The sequence below is a fragment of the Pelodiscus sinensis genome, unplaced genomic scaffold, assembly GCF_049634645.1.
Source record: "Pelodiscus sinensis isolate JC-2024 unplaced genomic scaffold, ASM4963464v1 ctg39, whole genome shotgun sequence".
NCBI lineage: Eukaryota > Metazoa > Chordata > Testudines > Trionychidae > Pelodiscus > Pelodiscus sinensis.
This window is the reverse complement of record NW_027466048.1, coordinates 1,166,969-1,185,833: the sequence shown is the minus strand read 5'-3', so window position 1 is coordinate 1,185,833 and position 18,865 is coordinate 1,166,969. Positions and strand designations below refer to the sequence as shown.

Below are 18,865 nucleotides of genomic sequence, written 5' to 3'. Positions count from 1 at the left end.
CTGCTTAGTGAGGAGGGAGAAGCAGTAACAGGGAACTTGGAAATGGCGGAGATGCTCAATGACTTCTTTGTTTCGGTCTTCACCGAGAAGTCTGGAGGTTTGCCTAACGTAGTGAATACAAGCAGAGAGAGGGTAAGTTTAGAAGATAGGATACACAAAGAACAAGTTAAAAATCACTTAGGAAAGTTAGATGTCAGCAAGTCACCAGGTCCTGATGAAATGCATCCCAGGATACTCAAGGAGCTGATAGAGGAGGTATCTGAGCCTTTAGCTATGATCTTTGAAAAATCATGGCAGACAGGGGAGATTCCAGAAGACTGGAAAAGGGCAAATATTGTGCCCATCTATAAAAAGGGGAATAAGAACAACCCAGGAAATTATAGACCGGTCAGTTTAACGTCTGTCCCAGGGAAGATAATGGAGCAGGTAATTAAGGAAATCGTATGCAAACACTTGGAAAGTAATAAAGTGATAGGGAATAGCCAGCATGGGTTTGTGAAGAACAAGTCATGCCAAACTAATCTGATAGCTCTCTTTGAAAAGATAACGAGCCTTGTAGATAAGGGAGAAGCGGTGGATGTCATATACCTAGACTTTAGTAAGGCATTTGATACGGTCTCGCATGATATTCTTATTGATAAACTAGGCAAATATAACTTAGATAGGGCCACGATAAGGTGGGTGCATAATTGGCTGGATAACCGTAGTCAGAGAGTTGTTGTTAACGGTTCTAAATCCTGCTGGAAAGGGATAACAAGTGGAGTTCCTCAAGGGTCTGTTTTGGGACCCGTACTATTCAATATCTTCATCAATGATGTAGATATTGGGATAGAGAGTACTCTTATTAAGTTTGCAGATGATACCAAACTGGGTGGGGTTGCAACTTCTTTGGAGGATAGGGACATAATTCAAAATGACCTTAGCAAGTTAGAGAAATGGTCAGAGGTAAACAGGATGAGGTTTAATAAGGAGAAATGCAGAGTGCTCCACTTAGGAAGGAACAATCAGTTCCATACATACAAGATGGGAAGCGACTGTCTAGGAAGGAGCATGGCGGAAAGGGATCTAGGGGTCATAGTGGACCACAAGTTGAATATGAGTCAACAGTGTGATGCTGTTGCAAAAAAAGCAAATATGATTCTAGGTTGTATCAACAGGTGTGTTGTAAGCAAAACTCGTGAAGTCATTCTGCCGCTCTATTCTGCACTAGTTAGGCCTCAGCTGGAGTACTGTGTCCAGTTCTGGGCGCCACATTTCAAGAAAGATGTGGAGAAATTGGAAAGGGTACAGAGAAGAGCGACAAGAATGATTAAAGGTTTAGAGAACATGACCTATGAAGCCAGGCTTCATGAACTGGGCTTGTTTAGTTTGGAAAAAAGAAGATTAAGGGGGGACATGATAGCGGTTTTCAAATATCTAAAAGGGTGTCACAAGGAGGAAGGCGAAAATTTGTTCCTCTTGGTTTCTGAGGACAGGACAAGGAGTAATGGGCTTAAAGTGCAGCAGGGGAGGTTTAGATTGGACATTAGGAAAAAATTCCTAACTGTCAGGGTGGTCAAATATTGGAATAAATTGCCAAGGGAGGTGGTGGAATCTCCCTCTCTGGAGATATTTAAGAACAGGTTAGATAGACATCTGTCAGGGATGGTGTAGACGGAGCTTGGTCCTGCCTTGAGGGCGGGGGGCTGGACTCGATGACCTCTCGAGGTCCCTTCCAGTCCTATTATTCTATGATTCTATGATTCTATGATTCTAACTCCGTTGCTTCTTGTCGTGTCCTCAGAGGCCAAGATGAAAAAGTTTTCTCCCTCCTCCTTATGACACCTTTTTAGATACCTGAAAACTGCTATCTTCTCTATTCCAAACTAAACAAATCCAATTCCTTCAGCCTTCCTTCATAGCTCATGTTCTCTAGACCTTTAATCATTCTTGTTGCTCTTCTCTGGACCCTCTCCAATTTCTCCACATCTTTCTTGAAATGCGGTGCCCAGAACTGGACAAAATACTCCAACTGAGGCCTAATCAGCTCAGGGTAGAGCGGAAGAATGACTTCTCGTGTCTTGCGCACAACACTCCTGTTCATGCAGCCCAGAAACATGTTTGCTTTTTCTGTAACAGTATGACACTGTTGACTCCTATTTAGCTTGTGGTCCGCTATAACCCCTAGATCCTTTTCTGCCGTACTCCTTCCTAGACAGTCATTTTCCATTCTGCATGTGTGAAACTGATTGTTCCTTCCTAAGTGCATTTGTCTTTATAAAACTTCATCCTATTTACCTCAGACCATTTCTCCAGTGTGTCCAAATCATTTTGAATTCTGACCCTATCCTGCAGAGCAGTTGCAACCCCTCCCAGCTTGGGATCAGCTGCAAACTTAATAAGAATCGTCTCTATGCCAATATCTAAATCGCTGATGAAGATATTGAAGGGAAGCAGTCCGAAAACAGACCCCTGCGGAATCCCACTTATTATACCTTTCGAGCAGGATTGAGAAGCATTAATAACTACTTCCTGACTACGGTTATCCAGCCAGTTCTGCACCCACCTTATAGTAGCCCCAGCTAAGTTGTATTTCCCTAGTTTATTGATAAGAATATCACGCAAGACCATATCAAACGCCTTACTAAAGTCTAGACATAACACGTCCACCGCCTCTCCCTTATCCACAAGACTCGTTATCCCATCAAAGAAAGCTATCACAGTCGGACATTGTTAAGTAATAACAGTGGCAGACAAGCTGAAACTATGGCTTGCAGCATTTACTAAGTAAATCCAAGTGGATTATTTGCTAGCAATCGCATCTTGGAGTGGCCCAGAGGCGAAATGGGTCCTGCAGCCCCAGCACGAGTCCTTCAACCAAGACTCGGGTGAGTGCAGGTCCGGGGGGTGGGGGCAGCGGGAACAGGGATGCGGCCCTTTGAGGCCCGGCTCCTCCCTCTCCCCCTCCCCCTCCCCTCCCTGCCAGCTGTGGGTGCACTGCCCAGCAGCAGAAGCACATCCCAGCAAGCAGATTTTTCCCTTTTCTCCCCAGACCTGGGGGGGGGGGGGCTGGTGCCCAGCCGCAGCCCCACCATATGGGGGGCAGGGCGCAGAAGGGTCCGTGGGGCCCCTGCCCACCCAGTAAATACACAGGCCGGGGATGCGGGGGCAGGCTGGGCAGGGTGTTCATTGCTTGGGCGTTAATGACTGTGCCAGGCTGCCTCCCCTGTGCCTGGCCAGGGCAGCATTGGGGGGATCCGGCGAGCGTCTGGTGCTGGCAGCCACACAGCCCTGGCGCTGCAGGGGGGCTACGCCGGTGAGTCGGGGCAGCGCAGGGAGGGACGTGAGGTGCGGGGGGAAAGGACGTGGGGTCCCGGAGCCGGTGACTCTGACCCCCCCCCTCCAGTGACGCTCAAGCCAGGATCCCTGTACAGGCTGCCTGTGGATCAAGAGGTCCAGTGCCCCGAGAGCACGGTGAAGGAGACGGGTGAGCAGTTCTGCCAGAGCGCAGAGGAGAGCAGCCCGGGGGGCGCGGGGAGGTGGGGCAGGGAAATTGACTTTGGGGTCCGGACGCTTTCCCAACTCCCTCCCCAAGCGGGCGGAGGGGGAAACAGGAGGGGGGTGTCTGTGTTCACCAGGCCCCAGCCCTGCCTGGTCCTTCTCCTCCAACCTGGGACGTGTCCCCTGGGCCCTCGCACCTGGATCCAGGCCCATCTGGCCCGGGGGAGAGGCCTCAGCCTTCCCTCTGCATCACAGGGCCCTTCTTAGCAGCCCCCCCTCCCCGGCAGCCTCCCCTCCGCTCCCCCAGGACTGTAAGATCCCAAATCCTGCCCCAGCTGCTCCTGGGCCCTGGGCTCAGTCCCTTCCGGATCTAGCCGGGTGGGGGCCGTGCGGCAGGTGCGTCCTCACCCCTGCGCTGCCGGACTCTCCCCCAGCGGTGCCCTGGGCCAGCTCTGGTGCGTGGGCCCATCGTGCCAATGGGAGGGACCTCCCCCCCCCCCGTCCTGCCAAACCTGCCCGCGCCAGGTGCAGGGTCTGCTGGCTGGGTGCTGGCAGGCTTGCACCTGGCACGGGCACCGTAGCCAGCCCGTGCCCCTTTAAGGGGTCCGGGGCCGGGAGGGGGGCATAGAGTTTTCCTGGTGTTGGCCAGAGTGACCACCAGGGAAACCTGGGAAGCCTTAGCCTCCCACTAGTTCGAATTAAGGGGCTACACACCCCTTAATTCGAACTAGCTAGTTCGAACTAGGCTTAATCCTCGGAAAATGAGGTTTTCCTAGTTCGAACTAAGCGCTCCGCTAGTTCGATTCAAATTCGAACTAGCAGAGCGCTAGTGTAGCGCCTATGAAAGTTAGTTCGAACTAACGTCCGTTAGTTCGAACTAACTTTGTAGTGTAGACATACCCCAACTGGTCCGTGTCTGGCCCACCTCCCCTGGTTTCCCTGGCTGGGACACCCCTCGCTCAGAGGTCACCCGACCCCCCCGCAACTCCCCCGGCAAGTGGGGGGCAGCTGCGTTCCCTGGACACGGCAGAAACCCCCCTGGAGAAAGTCTGCAGGGCAGACAGAGCCTGGGACCCGCATCCCCCCAGCCTGAGCTGCTGCTCAGGGCAAACTGCCCCGGGCCCAGAGCCACCCCCCGGAGAGACCAGCCCAAATAGTTCCCCGAAATGGCGCAAACAGCCCTGGGGTTTGGGAAGCCAAACACTGGGCTCTGGGCATGGCTGTCTGCCGGGTGGGAGCGGGACTCCTGGGGTCTCCCCCGGCTATGGGAGGGGAGTGGGGGCCAGTGGTTAGAGCAGGGGGCTTTGAGCCAGGATTCCTGGGGTCTTTCCCTGCCTCTGGGTGTGGGGGGCAGTAACCACACGGGGGTGGCAGGTCTCCAGAACGGGCACAGACAGGACCATGGGGCCCCTGCCCACACACTAAATGCGCCGGGCGGTGGGTGAGTGGGGGGAGCCCCAGCAGGGTGTTAATTGCTTGGGCATGAGTGGCTGGGACCAGCTCCTGTGCCTGGCGAGGGCACTGCTGGGGGGAGGGGCGTGGGGAGCCAGGCCTGGGCGGGAGGAGGTCTGGTCCTACCCTCCAAATTTCTCCCCCAATCAGTGTTCAATGGCTCTTCGGGGGGCGGGGCCCGGTGGAAGCAGGGGGCGGGTCCGTGTGCGCCGAACAGCTGGTCTTGGGATTCCAGGCTCTGCCGGGTTCCCTTCTGTAGCCCAGGCGGTGCAGGGGGCGATGTTGGGGGCGGGGTGGGAAGGGGGGAGAAGGGATGCGGGGTCCTGCAGCAGGTGGCTCTGACCCCCCCGTCTCCGTTCAGCCTAACGCAAGGCCACGGCAGAGCTCCTGTGCAGGCAGCCTAGAGCGGGGGAGATCAGCTGGTCACCTGAAGACATGGAGCTGTTCCTGAATGCTCTGGAGAGCGCAGGTGAGAGCAGAGCCACGCATTGCAGCTGGACCAGGGACATGGCCCTTTGGGGCTGGGCTGCTCCTCTTCCCCCACAGTCCCTCCGACAGAGCAGAGCTCGTGCGGGAGGGGTGATGGCGGCTCAGGCAAAACGGCGCCCGCTGCGGCTACCTGGCACCTCTCCCCTGCCTCCTGCGCTGCTGGTGCACTCCTGGCAGGGGACGTGCGGGACCTGGGGTCTGTCAGCAGCCCCCCGCCTGAGCTGCTGCTGGGGGCAAACTTCCCTGGGTCCAAAGTCGCTCCCTAGGGGGGACAAGCCCAAATAGTTCCCAGAAATGGCGCAAACAGCCCTGGGGCTTGGGAAGCAACACACTGGGCTCAGGGCACGGCTGCCTGCCGGGCTGGAAGCGGAAGTCCTGTAGTTCCCTGGATCGTCCTTCTTCCCTTTTTTAAAGATGGGCGCTACATCTGACTTTTTCCAGTCGTCCGGGATCTCTCCCGATCTCCACAACGTTTCAAAGATAACGGGCAAAGGCTCCGCCATGACGTTTGCCAACTCCCTCAGTACCCTCGGACGCATTAAATCCGGGCGCATGGATTTGTGTACGTTTAGCTTTTCTGAATAGTTCCTGACCTGTTCTTTCCCCACCGAGCGCCGTCCTCCGCCTTCCCATACTGCTTAGCCTAGTGCATTCATCTGGGAGCTGACCTTGTCTGAGAAGACAGAGGCAAAGGAAGCCTTGAGTACTTCTGCTTTCCACACATCGTCTGTCACTAGGTTTCCTCCCTCATCCAGGAAGGGCCCATCCCCTCTCTGATCCCCCTCTTCTTGCTGACATGCCTGTCGAAACCTTTCTTGTTCCCCTTCACATCCCTGGCTAGCTGCAATTCCAATTGTGCTTTCGCCTTCCTGATACCCCCCTGCATTCTCGACACAGGGATCTGCAAACTCTTCCAGGACAAGCCCAAAGTGGACAGTGACCGAAAGACCGGGGGTAAGCCCCTCAGCCAGAGCGGGGGTGAGTGCGGGGCATTCGAGCGGGGGGTCTGAGTGGAACACCAGCTGTGCAGAGGGGCTGCGTGCAAGGCTAGGAGAGGGCTCAAATGGACTCCCGGTGGGCCTGGGGGTGTGAACTTGGGACCAGACCGAGGGCGCGGCGCCCATGGAGGAGGTTGTGAGGGGCTCAGAGGGACTGCGGGAGGGGAGCTGCTGTGCCTGGTTTCACCCCTCCAACAGAACAGGTTTTCCCAACCTTTGGCCCCGTGTACATGGGCTATGTTTGGGAAACACGTTTTCCGCAACAAAGTGGCTGCAGATGCAGGAGTGGCAGGAGGCCCTGGCGTGTTCCTTCCCACCAAGCTCTGCAGTCGGGCCAGGGACTGAGCCCACAGCAACGTCCCCAGCACTGGCCCAGGACTCCCTGGGGAGAAGCTGTAGGCCCAGGGGAGACACCCCAGCAGCGTTTCCTCTCCCTCATGGGGCCCTTCTTGGCGGGAGGCAATTGCACGTCTGCGCGGTTTAGCCGGGCTAGGGCCGAGTTCACGTCCCAGGCGCCGACTTCCTGCTCCTAGCACAATTACTGCTCACTTGGGTTCAGGCCTCGCGACAGGCTCCTGCTTCAGGCTCTTTCTCCTCTCCCTGCTGTGCCCAGTCGCAGGGCTCAGAGCGGGGAGCTGGGCCCAGCCCCACAGACAGGACCCCCCAAAGCAGGATGGCTGGACAGGCTTTGTTGTCTGTTCCGTGGCACCCGGACCTGCCCCCGGCTCCCTGCGCCCTGGGGATGACGCTGCGGGGTGGGACTCCCCAGACTCCCCGCACTCACTGCTCTGCCTTGTCTCCCTCCGCAGGGAAGTAGAGAGGTTGCCGCAGACAAGCCGCAGGTAAGTGCTGAGTCGTTCCCCCATCCCTGTGCGGCTCACTGTGCGCTCTGGGGCTCAGCAGTCTGCCCCCCGCCCCTCCCGTCGGCTGCATCTGGCCAGCTGTGGCTCTGGGGGTGTCTGGCTTGTGTCTAGCCTGGCTCCTGGCCTTGTGGCTGGGGACTGGTGGGATGTGTCCTACACCGAGGGGGAGGGAGGCAGGAGCCTCAGCCCCACTGATTTACTGGGGTTTGGGCTCCTGAGTCCCCAAGGTGCTTCTGAAAGCCCCACCCCATGTGCCCAGTCTTGGGGTGGTGCAGGGTCTTAGCCCAGGGAGCAGGTACCAGCCCCATGTGTAACTCCCCCGACTTCCGCCACCTCCCTGCGTCGCCCCACACCTCAGGGCTCAGTGCAGCCTCTCACCTGGGGCAGCCTCACACCCACCCTGGGGCAGAGGGATGCTGGCACGAGGGACCGGGGGGGGTCAGGGCCAGAGACTGGCGGGTCCCAGGCAGGAGAGGCTATGGGGTGGTGGTGGGGGCGTGTCTGGCTCGGACGGGAGATGGCGCCGGCACCGGGAGCAGGGTGGCTACAGCGCGGTGGTGGGTGACCGGCTTGCGGGGTCCGTTCCCCTCCACGTGGGCCCCGGTCAGAGCCCCCCCTCCCCTGAGCACCCGTGAGCCGTACAGTGTGACCGGCCCTGCCCGCCTGACCCTGCCTCTCCCTGCCCAGTTCCTAATGTCTGACGGAGCCGTGGGCCCTGCAGCCGCGGAGGGTCCCGACTGAATCTCCTGCCGGGCTCTGGACTCGCCCCTCGCTCCAGCCTGCTCAGCGCCAAAGCTCCGCGCTCGCCTTTGTAACCCAGCCCTGGCCCGGGGCGGGTCCCTCCATGGGGACATCACTGGGGGACTTTTCTAGCTGGTCGCTCTGCTTGCAACAGGAGTCTTGTGGTGATGACTGTGGTGCACTGGGCAGCCGTACCCTTGGGACATCCACTGGTGGCGGTGTGGGCTGGGGGTGACCCCTACTGGCCGGTGTCGGTAGCACGGCCCAGCAGGACGGCTGCCTACGGTCACCTTCCTAGGCCAAGACCCAACCTGTCCGACCGGTGGAGGGCAGGGAGGGGACAAAGGAGGGAGGTTTTGGGGGGAAGGGGCAGTTGCTGGCTTGGAAACATGAAGGGAACAACCGAAGCTGAGGGCGAGGGTCCAGGGACGATTGACCCCCCACCCCAAGGGGTCTGAGGCTGCCTGGCCCTGACTCCTGTAGCCACATCACGTCTGTGCTGGGCTGTACCCTGGAGAAGCAATAAGCCCCCCTGTTCTACTGGCTGGCGGAGCCTGTTCCCACTGCTACGGGGGGCAGAATCGGGAACCCCCACACGCCGTCACCATAATAAACGTTCTTTCTCGTTTCTTTGTATTAACCTGCCATCGGTTAATTGTTGTGTCCTGGTTTTTTCCTTAGGGGGGAGATTTCCCAAGTGCTCTCCCCCAGGTTTTTTTTCTCATCACTTGGGTGGTGGCAGCGGATTTTGTCCCCCAAATCTAGGTTAAGTTTTTGAGGGGAAGTTTTTACCACAGCCTGGAGAGATCAGGTTCTGGGTACTTTTGCAGGCCCCACTTCCGCATTTATCATGCCAGAGTGGGGAAGGAGCCTATGACATCCGCACCCCCCAGCCCTGGGCAAGCACGTCCAGCCCTCCACAGTGCTCCAGCTTCAGCACCTCCAACCCCATCCCGGGACACGAGATAGCTACAGGAGGGGACACCGCCCGTCAAGGGGTGACCCTCCCCCGGGAGCTAACAGATCTGGCAGCCCCAGATTAGCCCCACCTCCAGGAGCCCCTGTCAGGGCTATGCCCCACTTTGGCACAATAAATGCAGAAGTTGGGGGCCAGCAAGAGCACCCCAAACCCTGCCTCTGCAGGCTTCCCCAAATCCCCAATACCCAGTTTTTGGGGGACCTGCTGCCACCATCAAGTGTTTGGAACCCACAAGTGGGGCAGACACTGGAAACCAACCCCAGGGCACCCCAAACTCTGTGTCCCCCAAAGAGCTTGTGAGAGGCGAGAGAAAAGCAAGTGGCCGCCTCTGGTACCGACCCCTCTGGCAGAGCCCCCCGTCCTCCCCCCCGAGAGCTCTTCCCGGACACAAAGTCCAGCCAACACCAGCCCCACTGAGCTGCTCCCCCTCCCCCTGCTTTTATAGCTGCCTTCCACTGGAGCATGCCCAATAGGGATCTCAGGCGGGGACCCTCGCTCAGGGAGCCAGGTTGAACCCCTGCAGCCCCAGAACGGGGTGGGGTACTCATCACACTGCCCACGTTCCGCTCCCATGGAGCCCTGCCTGCAGGAAGCAGGACGTCCACCCGTCTCTGGTCCACGCCCACCCTCCCACCGGGGTGCTTAGAACAGACGCACTCATTGCAGCAGTGAGCATGTCATTGGGGGCAGGACAGCCAGGCCCTTAGCCTAACTGTGCCCCCTCCCTGTGCCCAGCCAGCTGGGGGTGTGGGGGTCTCCAAGCAGGCAGCAAAATCAGTCACAAGCCCCGAACTCCAGCTTGACCCCCCCTCCCAGGGTCCTGCCGCCACCTGGTGGCTGAAGACACTCACTGCACCTGCCCTCTCACTCCCCTCCCATTCCTGCCCCTGACCCCTCTGGACACTCGCCCGCCCTCCCTCCCCTCCACCCCAGAGCCTGCTGTGACTCAGGCCTCCATCGGCTGCCAGCTGCTCCCCACAACCAGCACACGGAGATGCAGCCACCTCTGGGGAAGAGGTGGGGCTGTTGGTACAGGGGCCCCTCGCCCAGCACTGAGAGGCAGCCATCCCATGGGCGCAGGTGTGGGGCTTTTTAGCTAGCGTCGCTCACCTGGGACAGAGATGCAGCCACCGCTGGGGCAGGGCGGGGCGGTTGGTGCAGGGACTTCCTGGCCTGGTGCCAAATGCAGCTGTAGCTGGGGTGCAGCGCAGCAGCCACCTCCTAGACACACGGCACAGCAGTTTGGGACGGGAAGTGCAGGGGGTCCCGGCCCCACTGGTAACAGGACCCAGGGGGTCAGGACCCAGCTGGGCAGGAGGGTCCCAGGTGTGGGCGTTGTCTGTTCTGCATCAGGAGCTGGGACCATTGCTGCTGCACACGGGGCCCTGGCTTGTGCCAAACCAGACGGAGCCGCAGCAGCCTCCATCGGCAAGAGGAACTGGAGTCCTGGAGGTCCAGGGACCAGGCATGGGTGGGGGCGCATGGAGGATGCTGTTCAGCCCTTTTCTCCCCAGGATGCAGGACCTGCCAGTGTCTCCCAGAGGGGCCTGGCAAGGTCAGTCCTGGGACCAGCCCTTCCCCACGCGCTGCCTGGGCACGGGGTGTTGCCAATGTGATGGCTGCCCTGGGACCTGAGGCACAGAAGGTGGCTTCCAGGCTTGAATTTTCTGTGATAGTTTCCAGGCACGGTGTGTCTCAGTTTCCCCACCATGCTGCACTGTTCGTGGTGGGGGTAGGGTGGGAATGTGCACACTGGTTGTTCCCCCCTAGGTAACACTGGGTTTGATAGAAAACAAAAATTATTGTATTAAGTGGAAGCAGTAGGATTTAAGCTGTAATAAGTGAGCAAAGTAAATTACAAAGGGCAGAGCAAAGTAAGTTACAATCAAAAGAAACAAAAATGCTTGGCTATTTCTACACTGACACCTCAGCACAAACTCACCCTAAAACCTCTTTTCCAGTTGCCACTCTAAACCAGGGCTCTCTTCCACACCATGGAGCCTGGCTTCTTCCTTCAGGTACAGCCCAGCCAAAAGACCCTTTGCTTTCCTACTCTTTTTGTTAAGGAGTTGAGGCCGCTCCCTTCCAACCACTGCTCAGACTTAAGGACAAAAGATTGTTTTACAGTGGCTCATCAAGAAGTTTCAGGTAACTCCCTCCATGTCTCCCATTCGCACATTTGAAACTCACAAAGTATTCCCCACTCCACCTGTCTAATTTTATACATTCAAATGATACTGTGACGTAGTGGGGGTACCTGGCTGGTTTCTATGCTGCTGGCTCTGGGGTAACCCCCACTGGCTGCTGTGGGTACCACGACCCAGCAAAACAGGATGAGTCACTATGCAAACCAGTGGCCAGACACCCCCCATGGAGAGGAACAAAGGAAGGTGGAATGCTGCCCTGGCTGGGGGGCAGGGCTGGAAGGGAGCTAGGGTACGTCTACACTACAGCGCTAGTTCGAACTAACTTAGTTCGAATTAGTTAATTCGAACTAAGCTAGTTCGAACTAGCGCATCTAGAACTAAAAACTAGTTCGAACTAGCGTTTTGCTAGTTCGAACTAGCGCGTCCACACTGATTGGACGCAGGGGGGCATTTAAGGGCAGCTGAAACCGGTTCTGGCAGGGCATCAGGTCAGCAGTTGCTTTGTGTGGCTGCTGTCTGAGGCTATCTGAGGCTCGTGCTTAAAGGGACCCCCCCTGGACAGCCGGTTCTCAGCTTTTCCTGCTTGCTTGCCAACCTCGCCGAGGGACAGCAAAGCGTCGGTCTCTGTGCCCGTCTGTGTCGGTGCTTCCCTTCGGGGGGGCCGCCGCAGGTGGCAACATGGAGCCACGGCTCGCCCTGCACCTTCTGGTGCACGTTCTGGACTTGCTGCTGCAAGCCTGCCAGCAATGGCTCGAGGCTGCCTGGCACCACCTGGGGAACGTCAGCCCCCTGCCTCTCCGCCTGGCCGCCCTGGGGGCCGTGGAGGAGCCGCGGCAGCGCCCCGGCACCGGCGTGCCCCGCCGCATCTGGCGTCTGGACACCAGCAGCGACTGGTGGGACCGCATCGTCCTGGAGCACTGGGACGACCGACAGTGGACCCAGAACTTTAGGATGAGGAGGGACACCTTCCTGGAGCTCTGCGAGTGGCTCGCCCCTGCCCTGCAAAGAAGGGACACTCGCATGAGGCCCGCCATCCCCCTCCAGAAGCGGGTGGCCATCGCCCTCTGGAAGCTCTCCACGCCGGACAGCTACCGATCCGTCGGGAACCAGTTCGGCGTGGGGAGATCCACTGTCGGAGCAGTGCTCATGCAGGTACGGCGCTCGTCAGCCACCGAGCCGGGGGGGAGGGGGGCTGCGAGGAGGGGATGGGCCGCCCCAGGGACAAAGGGGGGGGCGGGAGGAGGCGAAAGCGCCCCGCACCGGAGGGGTCGGGCTGTCCCGGCCGTACTACACGCCGCCAGGGGGGTTGCTTCCGGGAGTGGGGCGCGGGGCACTGCCAGGGCACGCACGCTCCCAGCCACCCGGGCGCCCCACTGATTGACGCTTTGCTGTGTCTCTCTCCGCAGGTGGTCAAGGCCATCAACCGGGTGCTGCTCCGCAGGGTGGTCCGCCTCGCCAACCCGGATGCCGTCATCCGGGGATTCGGCGCCCTCGGCTTCCCCAACTGCGGGGGGGCCATCGACGGGACGCACATCCCCATCCGTGCCCCGGAACACCAGGCGTCCCGGTACGTGAACCGCAAGGGGTACTTCTCCGTCATCCTGCAGGCCGTATGTGACCACCGGGGACAGTTGACGGACATAAATGTGGGCTGGTCCGGCAAAGCACACGACGCCCGGGTGTACCGGAACTCCTCCGTGTGCCAGCGGCTGCAGGACGGGACCTTCTTCCCCGACCGCCACATCAGGGTCGGGGACGTGGACATGCCCGTCTGCCTGGTGGGGGATGCCGCCTACCCACTGCAGCCCTGGCTCATGAAGCCCTACACGGGACACCTCAATCCCTCCCGCCAGGCCTTCAATAACAGGCTGAGCAGGGCCCGCATCGTGGTGGAGGGGGCCTTCGGGCGACTGAAAGCCCGCTTTCGATGCCTCCTCACCCGTCTGGACCTGGCCGAGCACAACATCCCTCCCGTGGTGGCGGCATGTTGTGTGCTCCACAATTTGTGTGAGCGGAAGGGGGAGGCTTTCTTGCCAGCCTGGATGGCTGAGGCTGACCGCATGGCTGGACACTACGGTCAGCCCCGCACCGCCGCCGTCCGGGAAGCCCAGCGGGGGGCCATCCGGATCCGGGAAGCCCTGCGGGAGAGCTTCCAGGTGGAGGAGGAGGAGGACTGACCTCTCCCTGCATGCCCCACCGGGGCCTTCTTCCACCCTACCCCCCCCCTTCCCCTTTCCCCTCCCTACCTACTGTCAAATAAAGACACCTGTTTTTCCAACAAAAACGTCTGTTTATTTCACAGAACTGGGGTGGGGGAGGGAGGAATGAAGGTGGGAGAAGGGAGGGGGAAACCTGGGACGAGGGAGCTGGAAGGGGAGGGGAGGGAAGGGAGGAAGGGAAAGGAAAGCTCAGGGGTGGGAGTCTGGGTGCCTCTCCCGTCTCGCCACACTGCGGGTCCGGGGGCGTCGGTGGGGAATGGTTGTGGAGGGGGGGGCAGAGAGGACAGGGGGTGTGGAGGAAGCAGGAGCGGAAGCAGGAGGAGCAGGAGGAGCAGGGGGAGCAAGAGGGGGAGCAGGGGGAGCAAGAGGGGGAGCAAGAGGGGGAGCAGGGGGAGCAAGAGGGGGAGCAAGAGGGGGAGCAGGGGGAGCAAGAGGGGGAGCAAGAGGGGGAGCAGGGGGAGCAAGAGGGGGAGCAAGAGGGGGAGCAGGGGGAGGAGGAAATGGGAAGCGGTCTAGCAGGCTCTGGAGGTGGCCTCGCAGGGCACGGCCCTGCTCCTCCAGGGCCTCCAGACTCCTCTGGCGCAGCCTGAGGTCCTCCTGGACCCAGTGGTCCTGGAGACGGAGCTGTCGGTCCAGGAACCGGAGATGCCGCCTCTGGTAGTCCTCCTGGTTCCTGGCTGTCCTGCTTGCCCGGGCGCGGGCGGCTGCTGCAGGCGGGGTGGTGCGCCCTGCAGTCCCCGGTGCTGCAGCTGTGGTGCAAGAAGACCAGCGGTCAATTACCCCAGGGGCCCAGGTGTGTGAAACCCAGCTCCCCTCTGCAAGGCCAGGGCCCCTGCAGGATCCCCAGCTGCTGCTCCGTAGTGGGCAAGGCCCAGGCGCACGGTCCCGGGGCTCCCTCTCGCCCCAGCCCCCCGTACACATAAGGGGAACACGAGGGTACTCACAGGTGGACGCCTCCCCGGCCTCTGATGATGCAGGCGAGCGGCTCTGTGGGGTGCCTCGGGGGTCCCGGGTCCTGGGAAGGCTGGCGGCAGGCTCCTGGCTCTCAGAGCCCTCTTCCTCCTCCTCGGTGTCCAGGAGCGGTCCCTCTGCCCCGGGGTCAATCACGTCCCGGGGGGCAGGGACGGCATGAGGCCCCAGGATGCGGTCCAGGGCATGGAAGTGGGGGCAGGCCTCCGGGTCAGCCCCTGGCAGGCAGGCCCGGGAGTAGGACTGCCGCAAGTCTTTAATCTTGCAGCGCACCTGCTCCCGGCTGCGCTGGTGGCCCCTGGCGGCCAGGCTGGCAGCCATGCGTCCATAGACGGCCGCGTTCCGGTGGCTAGTGCGGAGATCGTGGACATTTGAGGCTTCCCCCCAAACCTCGATGAGGTCCACGATCTCCGCACTTGACCAGGCGGGCGCCCGCCTTTTGCGCCCCCGGGCAGGCTCCCGGGAGCCGCCAGGCTGGTCGTGGGGAGCAGTGGAGGGCTGGGAGCCCTCGGATGGCTGGCTCATAGTGTGGCAGGTGCAGGCTGTGCAGGCACGGGTGCTTGCAGCCTTGCAACTGGCACAAAGTGAGTAGCCAGCCCGTGGCCCTTTAAGGGCTCCGGGGCCGGGAGGGGGGCAATAGAGTTTCCCTGGTGTTGGCCAGAGTGGCCACCAGGGAAACCTGGGAAGCCTTAGCCTCCCACTAGTTCGAACTAAAGGGCTACACAGCCCTTAGTTCGAACTAGCTAGTTCGAACTAGGCGTTAGTCCTCGTGAAATGAGGTTTACCTAGTTCGAACTAAGCGCTCCGTTAGTTCGAATTAAGTTCGAACTAACGGAGCGCTAGTGTAGCGCATAGGAAAGTTAGTTCGAACTAACGTCCGTTAGTTCGAACTAACTTTCTAGTGTAGACATACCCCTAGTTAGTTGCTGGCTGGCTGGGAGCATGGAGGAGACAGCCTAGGGAAAGGGGCTGGAGTTTAGGGGCCCAGTCTCCCCCATCTCAAGGGGGCCTGAGGCATCCTAGCCCAGCTCTGTGACCAGATTACATCTGTGCTGTGCTGTATCCTGGAGAGGCAATAAACTTCCTCTATTCCCCCAGCTGGTGCAGTCTGTTTGTGCCATTTCGGGGTGCAGGAGACGGGGGACCCCCAACGCGCCGTCGCAGATACATACAGCAGAGTAAGATAAACAGATTCAGTGGATCATGACATGAAGATGGACAGGTTAGATGAAATCATTTGCTCAAACCACCTTTGAGTTATGTATATTCATGTCCATAAGCCCAGTCCCATCACAGTCTGTGTTTGTGTGGGTGAGAGAGATAGTTCACTCCCCTTTGGTTTAACCCAAGAGTGGCAATCAATGACAGCTCAATCCCCTTGCTTAGTCTACACTGCAGGGTTTTTGCACAAGAAGCCTTTTGTGGAAGAGTTCTCATGCAAACACTTCTTGTGCAAACGCGCATCCAGATGTCAAAGTGCATTGCAAATGTAATGTGCTTTTGCACAAGGGAGTGTCCACACTGCATGGACACTTTTGCACAAGAAAGCTCTGACTGCCATTCACAAAATGGGCATTAGAGAACTTCTGCTTTGTGCAAAACCCCCTGCAGAGCATTTACACCTGCCTTTTTGTGCAAGAGCTGTCGTGCAAGAAAGGAGTTATTCCTTGTGGGGAGAGGAATAACTCTACCAGCAAAAGTCCTCTGTTCTGTCAATTTTCTTCTGCAATTTTTGTGCAAAAACCGGTGGAGCATCCACACCTCAAGTGCTCATTTCACGAGGCGTAACGGTACTTCGAGCTAGGAAGCCTAGTTCGAACTACCTAGTTCATGCCTCGTGTAGCCGCGTTGCACGGGGTTCGAACCAGCGGGGTTTTAAAAATGGCGGCTCCCCGCTTATGCAAATGAAGCCCGGGAAATTCAAATCCCGGGCTTCATTTGCAAGTGCGGTATGCCTACATTACCCCGCTAGTTCGAACTAGGAGGGTAGTGTAGACATACCCTGACAGACTGGAGCCCGTGTGGGTGTGTCTCAGGGCTTGGCGTTGGACATGGAGCATGTGATGGGTCCTGGATGGACGCTGGAGGCACGTAGGAAAGTAACAAGGACGTGGGGTTTGCCCATAAAAATTGATGCTCAGATAAATCCATTAGTCTGAGGTGCCACTGGAGCCCTCATTGTTTTTATAGACACAGACTGACACGGCTCCCACTCCCCCAATACCTGTGTTATTAATCTGGGTCTTGTAGACACAGCCATTCATGGTGAGTAAGGACCTTGCCGGCCCAGTGCTCAGAGCACTAATCTGGAAATGGCTTTGTGTTTTCCCTGGAAGCCCAAGCTGTGGTGGGTCTCACAGAGACATGGGACCCTGTCAGCTGGTGCTGGAACACACTTGAAATCTGATTTCACCCTGGGGATGGGGAGGGTTCCACAAAGGGTCCTTGGAAAATGCTATTTCAGGAGGGGGAAGCCATGAATGCTCATCTGCAGCCAGGCGGGATTTCTGTGTAACAGGAGGTGGCGGGAGACTCCAGCAGCAGCCACGGAAGCCCTCGGACGGGATGCTGCCCAGAGACTGCACGACAGGAGAGATGCACCAGAGCTGGGATTGTTCTTTGAGAGCTCAGCGTGCTGCAGTCGGAGTCGGAGTCCCTGCTCCACGGCCAACAGGGCCCGGGGCTTGGACCCAGGGTAGCGGGAGGGCCCGGGTCCAGCTAACCCCACTACCCGTAGCAAGAGAGTTCTCTGGAAGTTTGCACTCACCTCTGAGCTAGGCCCTATTGCTCCTGATAGAAGGGACTGACCTATGGACTGGACCTCTTGGCCATATGTCTCAGGAGGGAGAGGAGACTCACTTCTCAACGAGGCCTCTGGGCCTGGGAGCCTCTAACCGAGGGGACCCCTCTGGGTGCCAGGCCGCGGAGTCACATAGGTGTTAGCAGACACCCCTCGAGACGTGGCTGACCAGCCATGTTAACACTGAGTGTGGGGAAAGGGCATGGCCTTGGAGTAAAGGCAGCACAACGCCCTTGGAAGGGCTCGTCTCGAGGGGTAGCCACCCCCCGGCTGTGCCCCCGACACGGGGGCTCAGGCAACTGGGAGTCAGTGTGAGCGTCTGTGCTGCCCAGCTCCCATCCGCAGCCCTTGAACTCACGTGAGTGGGAGGAATTGGACCGGCTGCCCCGCACTCAGGCAGAGGGAAACGTGGGCTCCCCGGTGCTGAGCGGCTCCAGACAATTCTTTCCCCGCCGTGTGGCTGGGGGCTCCGGCCAGAACATGCCTGCGCCGACTGATCCCGTGTCTGGGGGTGGGAAGGGACTGTCAAGGGGGAGATGTGCAGAGCCCGTGGGGGCAGGGTGGACGAGGCTGCCTCCCTCTGCAGTGTGGGGCAGGGTCCCAGGCTGGGATCAAGTCGTGTCAATGGGGGATTTTCCATCCCTCCCCATCGCTGAGCCGTGACGTGAGGGCGTCAGTAACACAGCCAGGGAGAGTGGGGCTGGACCGGAGGGGTGGGTGAGGTTCTGGGGTCTGCAAGGTGCAGGGGGTCAGACCAGGTGCTCATGATGGTCCCTTCGGCCCTTCAAGTCTGAGCCCAGGAGACCGGCCTTTCAGCTGCTGAGGGACTCCTGAGCCCAGCTCTGACCCACAGCCCCTGCTCTGACTGCTAGGCATGACTGCTCCAGCCAGAAGTCTGGGAGGGCTTTGCCTGGGGAGGGGCTGTTGTCGTGGCAACGGAAACACCCCCGCTGTGCCTGTGGGCTGCATCCCAGTGGGGGGCTCTGCTGACACCGCTCTGTCCCCACAGGCCCTGGGGTGTAGCCGCCCCCTCGGCTGTCATGGGAAAAGTGTTTCAAGTCCTCCGGTTTGCAGGGAATGGCTGAGACGGACCCAAGCGTGCGCTTAGGGCCCAGAAAGCAAAGCTCATAAAAACATAATTTGTGTATTTCTCTGTAATGTATTTATTTGAAACCAATCTCACAATTTTTTATTTGGCTCCTGCTGATGCTACCCCTGAGCTGGGTGGAGATTTTGGCATCGAGGGAGCATCTCTTGGAGGTCTCGAGTCGCTTTTCTCCTTCCAGGCTACACAGGAAGAGGCAGCTGGGACTCTCAAGTCATCAGGAGGCTGGATACATCTGGGCTGGCCCCAGTGGCCGGGAGACACAGAGTTCTGGGCCTGGCTGAGCAACAGGTTCCCTGCCGCGGGTGCTGCCGTGTGAGCCCTGCCCTGGCCCTGGGCGATCCTGGCCAGGCCCTCCCTTTGCTCCTCCACTCTCCATCCAGGCAGATCTCTGAGTCGGGGAAACCTCCCCTGAGAACCTGCCGCCTCCTCCGTGGAAGTGGTGGGAAAGGGGCTGCCGGGAACTCCTGGCCGTGGTGGCCCTCGGGGTCGTAGAGGAATCCCCTAGTGCAGCGTTTCTCCCCCTGGGGGTCCCTGCCCAGAAGGGGGCGGCAAGGCGAGGGCAGGAGGGTCGCTCACGGGGGCACCGGACGTTTGGGCTTTCCCAGCCGTGGCCTCGTGTT

At 59.1% G+C, this 18,865-nt stretch overlaps 1 protein-coding gene across 1 annotated transcript; it reads right to left on the bottom strand.

Moving 5' to 3' along the window:
- Window positions 1-13,452: 13,452 nt before the first annotated feature.
- LOC142826428 (uncharacterized) lies at window positions 13,453-15,185 on the bottom strand. Its single transcript, XM_075918679.1, has 2 exons — window positions 14,313-15,185; window positions 13,453-14,117 (listed from the first exon to the last, which is right to left on the bottom strand). Exons 1-2 carry the CDS (start codon window positions 14,860-14,862, stop codon window positions 13,558-13,560), a joined length of 1,110 nt encoding a protein of 369 aa, XP_075774794.1. The 5' UTR covers window positions 14,863-15,185; the 3' UTR covers window positions 13,453-13,557.
- Between the last annotated feature and the right edge of the window lie 3,680 nt (window positions 15,186-18,865).